Source organism: Nematolebias whitei, chromosome 1 (assembly GCF_014905685.2).
Source record: "Nematolebias whitei isolate Nwh7 chromosome 1, NemWhi1, whole genome shotgun sequence".
Lineage (NCBI taxonomy): Eukaryota > Metazoa > Chordata > Actinopteri > Cyprinodontiformes > Rivulidae > Nematolebias > Nematolebias whitei.
Genome location: NC_056498.1, coordinates 26,381,530 through 26,391,110, shown reverse-complemented (window position 1 = coordinate 26,391,110; position 9,581 = coordinate 26,381,530). Strand labels below are relative to the sequence as shown.

Here is a 9,581-nt window from a genome sequence, read left to right as displayed (position 1 = left end):
GGAGGTCTTATTATTCCTCTACTTACTAAAGTGAATATGGTACTTTTGCTATAGGTATGACTATATTTAGGGCATATTGCCACCTGATTTTTAGTGGCCCCCCACCACAAATGGCCACCCCATTAAAAAAAAAATCTGAATATGCAAAACAGCTGAAGGAGGGCTTATTATTCCTCTACTTACTAAAGTGAATGTGGTACTTTTGCTATAGGTATGACTATATTTATGGCATATTGCCACCTGATTTTTAATGGCTCCCCACCACAAATGGCCACCCCGTTAAAAAGTCTGAATACGCAAAACAGGTGGAGGGCTAATTACCCCTCTACTTACTAAAGTGAATGTGGTACTTTTGCTATAGGTATGAAAATATTTATGGCATATTGCCACCTGATTTTTAGTGGCTCCCCACCACAAATGGCCACCCCGTAAAAAAAAAATCTGAATACCAAAATAGGTGAAGGAAGGCTTATTATCCCAATTTGTAGTGGCCCCCCACCTCGAATGGCCACCCCATAAAAAAACTCTGAATACGCCACTGCTGAAAAAAAGCTGGGACATTAAATACTGTAAAAACGATACACAAAACCTAATAATAAGCCTAATGTGAATTAAACCGTGTTCGATTAAAACGAGTGCGGCTCCTCCAGGCCTGACATGGCGGGCCTACAGGTGTCCGGGGCCGCCAGCAAGCGGCGCTTTTCAGCCCGAACCCTGCTGCGGCTCTTCCCCCCCTGAAGATGTCCACAGGGCGGATCGAGTTACTGAACTCCAGTCTCTGAGCTCCAGACAGTCGCTTCGCCGTTAGCCTCAAGACAACAGAGGAAACTACCGGACACTGTCCGTCTGTCGGGGACAGCAGCGGCTCCACACTCATGTAAGCCACCATTTTGGGACTATTTTCACTCGAGGAGGCGTCAGCCATCATTTGAGAATCGTGTAACTTCGATTAAAAAAAATAATTTAATCGCCTTTTGTTCGTCGCTCAATTAAAGGTAATGAGTCGCCCGTTGCTGTTGTCGCAGTGGGTCTGTTTAAGCAATAAACACCGAAGATTAGCTTATTTTAAGGGGGAGAAATACAAAGTAAACGCTTTAAAGTGGTTAAAGGTTTTCTTCCGCCGCCTAACTGTTCAACTTGTTCACCGTTTTCCTCTCGGAAGCCTGTTGCTTTCCTCCACAGATGAAGAGGAGGAGCAGAGAAAAGCGGATTGTCCCGACTCTGTCCAAAACACTTCCAGCCCCGAACTGGATTTACAAGCTTACGACCTTTTTATTAACGCAAGTAAACAGTGACGATGTGTTTTCAGCGGCGATTTGAGCCACTTTTGAGGTGTTTTCCACCAAGACGCTCATCATCAAACCTTGGGTGAATCATCAAGACTGCTGAAGAGTCAGACATGTCTAGTTCTCTAGTTAAAGTAGTTGCTGTTTGACACTTTGGCATACACTTGAAAATACATTTTACTAGTACAACCATAAACACATGCCTATGGAGGTTAGAGTAAGGTGTAAGTATTTTAAATATTTACAGAAACCCAATGGTGGGCACAGTTCTGCTACTACAGGAACTATTTTTATTTATTTAGCGGATTAGTGTCTTCGCTAACTGGAAATAAATCCATCTATCCATCCATCCTCCTTTTGGGGTTACTGGTGCCCATATCGCCCATATCCTTCAGTCACTGTTTGAGAGGCGGCCTGGACAGGTCTCCAGTCCATCACAGGGACACATAGAGACAAACGACACAACCATTCACATTCTTGCTCACACCTAGGGACAATTTTAGAGTTATCAATTAGCCTATGCTTTTGGTCTGTGGGAGGAAATCAGAGTACCCGAGGAAAACCCACCCATGCATGAAGAGAACATGCAAACTCTACCCAGAATGAGACCAGTTTGGACTCACTTATCAGATATCAGTCTGGCGAAAGATCATTAAGAACATTTACTCATCCTCAATCTGTCTGAGACATGCTGCAATTCAATTCAAGGTGGTACACTGGTCCAAAGACGAGCTGTCCAAGATCAAAGCCGACCTGGATCCCGCATGCAATCAATGTAAACAAACTCCAGCTACACTCCTGCATTCATTCTGGACCTACTCAAACTTCAGACTTTTTGGCTATCTGTTTTTGACACCTTCTCTGGGATATGTGGCAAAACTGTACACCCATCACCATTCATCTCACTGTTCAGGGTGGTCCCTGTGGAGACGTCCTTCAGCAAATATGAGAAGGAAGTGATTGCTTTTGACTCTCTTTTGTCCAGAAGACTGGTTTTGTGCTACCAGTCCATTCTCCTCTAATGTGATGTCTCTGACTCATGTCCAACTTGTAACCAAACCCCTGCTTAAATCAACTATGACATTCTTTGCATGGTAGTTGACCCTCAGTCCTCAACAGCGTTCCTCAAAGGTAAACTATAGGAACCATCTTTAAATATGAGTTTCTGGAAGAGGAGAGCGGCTACATTTAGAGGCCTCTCTAACTTTATCTTCCAGTTGTTCAACCTGTGCTGGACCTCTGATTATCTCATTCCTAATCTTATCCAGCCTGGTCCCTCCTAAGGAGAAGCTCAACATTTTTATTTCTGCCACTTCCAGTTCTTTTCTCCTGTCTTTTTGTCAATGCCACTGTCTCCAGACCACATAACATAACCGGTCTCATCATTGTCCTGTAAACTTTTCCTTTGACCTTTGCTGATGTCGCAAATCATTCCGAAAACTTTTCTCCATCCACTCCATCCTGCCTGGACTCTTTTTCACCTGTTTGCCACGCTCCACATTTTCCTGGACTGTGGACCACAAGTACTTGAAGTCCTGCGCCTTTGTGACCTCTGCTCCTTGTAGCCTCACTGTTCCACCGGCCTTCCTCTCATTCACACACATGTACTCTGTCTTACTACAGCTGACTTTCATTCCGCTTCTTTCAAGTGCATACCTCCACCTCTCCAAGCTCTCTTCCACCTGTTCCTTGTTTTCACCACAGATCACAATGTCATCTGCAAACATCATAGTCCAACGGGACTACACCTATATGAACCAGTTTATCTGAGGTTTTCAGGATTCCCAAACTATGGAGTTTGATTTGAATGTTTCCAGGTACGAATAAGTGTGTAAAAATAGACAGACATTAGTGTTTCCAGATTCTTTTCCATATAACTATTTAGGTACGTATATTTAATGAATTTGAACTTTAATCTGAATTTGGATGAATAAGGGAGAGAAACCATGAAATACATCTTATTGATTAATCAAATAAAAGTTCAAAGAAGCTATGGTAGAAGTTTTCTTCAGGCGAGAAGGAAAAGCTTTATTATAAAACATGGAGATTTAACTTCTTCTCCAATAATTCATATAAACTTTCTGTTTAATGTTGTTGCTATGAGGAGATGATGTTCAGGACATTGAGTTCAGAAGACAGTGAGCTTCTATTCTACATCTCATTTCTGTATCCAATGGAAGCGGTGAAAATGTGTGAATTAGTTCACAAGTAGTCCGTTAAGAAATTTAGAAAAATGTTTTTGTTTAGTAAAAATGTAAACATAACTAAGTGTTTTTTGGTCATTTTCAGGCCTTGATAAAGGAAAAGAATCCATGTGAACCTGAGGGTCTGAAAATGATAGAAACAATGGGTAAGTTTTTTTTTTTTTAATTGTATCAACTTGATTTAAACAATTAGATTTATATACTGGTAACTGTTTTACACCATTGTTTTGTAGTGTTGCCATGACAACAATATGCTGTCTGAATCTTCATAAGTGAGCAACTTTTGCTCAGAGGTTGGCTTTGATCTCTTGATCGTCTTTGCGCCCTAAATCCGTCTTTTACTGAAAACCTTGGAGCGGCGCAAGAGACTCGGACAGCCAACGTTGCCATATCAGACAACGTTGCTGTAAAAGTGTTAGTTTGTAAACTGGTGCTGTCAGCTTTTTTCACTCAAAGGGACAAATCAGATCTTTAGAAATGTTTTATGATGTAGCTGCAATGTTTCCACCTAATAAATTGGTTCGAATGCTCAAACCATCAGTCTTTGTCTAAAGTAAGAACATTCTGGTCTTCAAAGGATTGTCCATGAAATTGTACATGTACAGCTGAATTGTATTTGAAAATAATGTTCCGATGGATGGATGGATGGATGGATGGATGGATGGATGGATGGATGGATGGATGGATGGATGGATGAGGTAGGTAGGCAGGCAGACTGGTTGGTAGGCAGGTAGGTAGGTCACAATACTCTGTATTTACACTGTGGAAACCGTAGGACCCTACGTTATACTGGTCAGCAGTGCTACAGCTACTTTTACGTAAGCTTGCAAATAACCATAGAGGTTTATATAAATAGCAGTATAATACAAAACTAGTAGAGATGTAAACGTTAACAAGAGTGTTCATGAGAACGGCTATGAATTTTTTGAAATTGGAGGATTTTTTTTAGGTTGGCAGTAGTCCATTTTGTTCTCAGCTCAACTCACACTATCTGGTCAGAGATTTTCTAAACTGAAGTTGGCGCTATCTAAACAGGTAAACTAGGTAAAATATTAATTGATTAATTAATTAATTGTCTCTGGGCAAGACACTGAACCCCTCCTTGCCTCTGATGTGTGTCCCATTGGTGTATGAATGTGATCTGATTAGTCTTTGTAGAGACATAGTAGAGTGCTGTATGAATGGGTAAGTGAGGGCACAGATGGTATTGTAAAGCGCTTTGAGTATCTTAATAAGATAGAAAGGTGCTATATAAGCACAGTCCATTTATCATTTACTGAATCCCACTTCAACAGATCTGATCTGTCGCTTCAAAGCCGTGCAGTTTTCGACGCTGGATTACGGAACTGAGTCTTTGAACAGTTTTTACTCGCATTGCAGCTCAGATTATAATTGAATATAACCTTGGCGATAATCTTAATCTTTGTTTCGGTGCTGCGCTTCAAACGAACACACAAGACCTACATGTCCTGGTCTGGTAGGCCTCTTCATTATCCACACTGAAGAAAAGGCCGTGACAATGACACAGTTATGCACACAGAACCAGCGGCGAGCAGAAAACAAAATATGCCGAGGCTCGAGTGGTATTGGCCTTGTTGCGATCTTTGTAGAAACAACAAAGCCCCTCAGTGCAAAAAGCGTTTTGGACAGAGCGTGCATGGCCCGTTAGGTGTTAGTCACAGTTGGCCGGCTTCAGAAATTGCTTCATTTTTGCCCAGAAGACGTTGTGGCTGGCCCCCTTCCTCACTAACAAGCCACTCTGGAGTAGCTTGATTGTGGGGGCTTATGTAGGGTCCAGCAGGCAAACGGTGAAGGGCCCGACTCTCTTTATCTCTCCTTCCTGATAGCCGCTCTGTGCTCCCATGCAGGCCGTTGTTGACTCCAGCACTGAGAAAAGGATACAAAGAACAAACAGAGCAGTGAAAATTGAGTTTTTACTTTTGTGCGAAACCTGTGGCGACGTGCTTTTGATACAGTAAGGTCTGCTGAGCACCAATCAGCCCTGGCTAAGCCTTGCTTCTGATATGCTGCTCTATCCTTTGGCTTTCATTCACAAGTCTTTGTTAAACATAAATGGTTACGAAACAGTTTTTTTGTTGTTGCTTTTTTCAATCCAAAAGCATATCACCCTAGAATTAATAAGGTCATGTGTTAGCTTCTCTCCCAGCCTCACAATCTCTTCTAATGAAGTTCTGTGTCTCCCACGCTTGCTCCTTCCTGCGACGGCTCGCAGATACCCAGCGTGCCTTACAGGCGGTGGAGCGTCTACAGGCCAAACTAAAGGAGCGAGGGGAGGTGCCCACCGAGGAGAAGCTCAGCCTGCTCAAATCAGTGCTTCAAAGTCCCCTGTTCCACCAGATCCTGGCCTTGCAGAAGTCTGTCCAGCAGCTCAAAGACCAGGTTGGATGTCTTTATATCTAAGACCTTGTTTACCAAAGGTCAGCGGTGAAAGGTGATGCTGTTCTTGTTTGTGTCTGCTTGTTTGTCATATTAGCATCATATCATACACATCTGGATGGACTTAAATGAAATTTTGAGGAAATAGTCATTGGTTGTACGTCTACAATTGATTAACCATTGAGTCAACTCAGTTCCACATGTCTGCCACGACCAACTGTCCTTAGAAAACTCGTGTCATTTTTACAGATACTGAGCTAAACTTTGGTGTGGTAGTGGCTGAGATTCATCCTAAATATATACTCTAAGTTCAAACAGATCACACAAAAAAAGTTGTTTAAATTTTTAGACCTTGGGGTGTTTGGCAATATGTATCTCAAAGATTGGTATATGCTTTGAAATATTGTTGAGGTATTATCATGCTCATTTCACAGTTGCTAGTTACTTTAGAACAGGCAAATCAAAAGTACATTCATTCATCCATTATCTTTTACCCACTTCTTCCTTTTTGGGTCGCAGGGGTCACTGGTACCCATGTCCAGCTATCACTGTGTGAGAGGCGGGGGACACCCAGACAGGTCTCCAGTCCATCACAGGGACACATAGAGACAAACAACCATTCAATCTCTCACTCACACCTAGAGACAATTTGGAGTTACCAATCAGCCTAACATGCATGTTTTTGGTCTGTGGGAGAAAACTGGAGTACCTGGGGAAAACCCATGCATGCACAGAGAGAACATGCAAACTCCACCCAGAAAGACCCCAGGCTAGGATTTATACCGGCAACCTTCTCACTGAGAGGCAACAGCTCTACCAACTGAGCCACCATGCTGCCATTATGGGACTCTGCAATGACATACCGTATTTTCCGCTGTACATGTCGCACCGCCCTATAAGTCACATCAGTCCAAATATGTCTAATAAAGTGGAAAAATCCATAAATACTTTGCTTCGCCGTATACATCACATCTATTATGCGTCACCACTGACGTGTCACGGGAACGTGCACGGGAGGACTTTAACACAAATTTAACAAGATTAACACTTAAAAACAATACATTTTTTTTGCTCAGAATTATAGTAAAGTTGTGCCTCAGTCTAACTTTTGCTTAGTAAATGCACTTTGACAGTCAAATCAGTTGCATTTCAAAAGCCGATACACGGAAGTAGGAATGCGCAGAGGGACAAGTTGCTGTGCATTTCTTTGAAATTTAACAAGATAAACACCTAAAACAATTATTTGTTTGCTCAACTTTATAGTAAAGGTGTGTTTCAGTTGCACTTTTACATAATAAATGCACTTCAATGATCAAATTAGCTGCATTTCGCTGGGGCGGTGTAGCAAAATGAAGCTGATTTGACTGTTGCTCCAAGCGAGCTGGACAAAGGTGGCAGTCTATGGCAAGCCGATTGTGTCATTAATAGCCAATTTTACCCATTACATGATATAATTATTCAACCTGTCGAAATAAAGGTTGAATAATGGCATGCCATACTACTCAAGTGCCATCTAGCGGCCGAAAATGGTAGTGTTCAATATTTTCAGTAAGAATGAATGAAAATGGTCATATCTTAGTCAAAAATTGGTTTATAATTATGGGGAAAAATCCATAAATATGTCGTTTCGGCCTATAAGTTACAGGGCATGCAAATTATGTACCCCCCCCCCCCCCCCCCGACTTATAGGGCAAAAAATATGGTATATTGTATTGTCAATGTATTGTTTATACTAGGGGGCAGCATGGTGGTGCAACTGGTAGAGCTGCTGCCTCTCAGCGAGCAGGTCCTTGGTTCAAACCCCGGTCCAGGGGCCTTTCTAGGTGGAGTTTGCATGTTCTCTCCATGCATGTGTGGGTTTTCTCCGGGTGCTCCGGTTTCCTCCCACAGACCAAAAACATGCATGTTAGGCTGATTGGTAACTCTAAATTGTCCCTAGGTGTGAGTGAGGGAGTGAATGGTTGTTTGTCTCGTTTGTCTCTATGTGGCCCTGTGATGGACTGGAGACCTGTCCAGGGTGTACCCCGCCCCTCGCACAGTGATTGCTGGACATGGGCACCAGCGACCCCCGTGACCCAAAATGGAATAAGCGGGTAAAGATAATGGATGAATGCCGTAATTTTTGAGAATTTCCAATGAAAGTGCAAGATTTAGACGTTTTTAACTTATGCACATTTTTATTATTTCATGTTCATCACTTGTTGCTCGGTCTTCATGACCAACCAAAACTAGAAATGAAAGAAAAAGTTTTAAGATGATGGAATCAAGCAACTTTATTTTTAATGCACATTTAAAACAGCCAGACTTGACCAAAGGGGTTGTTCATGTATCCCCAAGTCTCAGCCATAAAAACATTAAAACTGCAATAAAACATTTATAAAAACATACAATCTAAAACCAAGTAAAATTACTAAATGACATGAACTACATATATCTGCAGAGATAAATGGTCTAATTTAGATAATTTAGCCAGATAACCTTGAACTACAGACTGAGTAAAAGGCCTAAAATGACATGCATCAATATATTTTTCTTTTTTCAGGACATTTGTACAAAAAAAAAAACATCTGTAAATTTGTTTTCAGATAGTAAAAAGATCATTTGAACCATTCAGTTAACGAGAAGCCTTCACAAAGCCAATGGATCTGCCTGCTTCCAGGACACTGAATACCTGAGGTTCCCTGTATCTCCATTCTGCAGGTTTGCTTCTGCCCGGCTCATCCCCCGTTTCCACGGTGACCTCACTGATTGTGTTTCTGGCTCATGTCAAGGCTTTCTCTCTCAGCCCCCCACCCCCGACACGCTCCTCTCTCAATCCCCCCAGCCCCAGTGGTGCTGTTGCTGCTGCAGCCAAATTGCTGTCAGGGTTCACACGAGCCAGATATAACACAGCAGAGATAGTCAGGAACTCTTCTTTATATGTTTTTAAGCCCGTTCTCCACCGTTTAGAGCCGAACATTTCGGTGGAAGCAAAGAGCTCTTAAGTTGCTGTGAAAAAGAGGACGGGGTAAGTGTTGGAGAAATATGCGAGCTATGCAGGGAGGCAGCTGGATGCTTGAGCTTTTTAGCCCTCGCAGAATTCATACGTATAAAACCCCTTCTGACATTCCTCTGCCGCGGCACTTTAGGTTACTTCAAAAGAGCTAAATTCCTACGCTCGTGCGCGTGCTCTGATGCACGCATTTGTTTAACCAAGCGAACTTTGCAAAGCAGCAGTTCACGCTGTTTGAACAAGAAGAAAATGATGCGTCGTGTCCTTACAGGGCGTTCAAACAGATATACCATGTTGTGTTTCTGTTTTGTGACCCGAACCAGATGCGTAAAACACCTTTCGGTACGACTTCTGACTTGGGCCAGTTTTAGGCCTTACGCTGACCGTGTCGCCATGGAGACAGGGCCTGACTCCTCAGTGAGAAAAGAGGCCGCCACCGTGTGAAGTGGGGCAGAAACAATTTCTTAAATGTGCAAGACCCAAACTGGAACTTTAATCCTCTTAGCCGGGCCCCGGCTAACAAAGCTCATGCATGAGGACAGCAACTGAGTCGCATGCTTCGCTAACGTACACCGGCTCATAGGGGGGTTTGTTTGCTGTTGTACACAACACTCATGCGTCTTGTCCAGTGGAGTTTTGTGTCTGAGGAACAATCTGTGTTTAACTCTGAAAGCTGCACAAACTGCTGCAGAATGCATAATT

The 9,581-nt window shown here is 42.6% G+C and overlaps 1 protein-coding gene across 1 annotated transcript in view; it reads left to right on the top strand.

Moving 5' to 3' along the window:
* Nucleotides 1-662: 662 nt before the first annotated feature.
* The window catches only part of LOC119421943 (multiple PDZ domain protein), a gene marked incomplete in the record, with an annotated part of 93,432 nt that continues 84,513 nt past the window's right edge, over nucleotides 663-9,581 (top strand). The window contains 3 exon segments of the mRNA XM_037689629.1: nucleotides 663-877; nucleotides 3,576-3,636; nucleotides 5,724-5,890. Of these exon segments, the coding sequence (XP_037545557.1) occupies nucleotides 3,621-3,636; nucleotides 5,724-5,890 (183 nt within the window).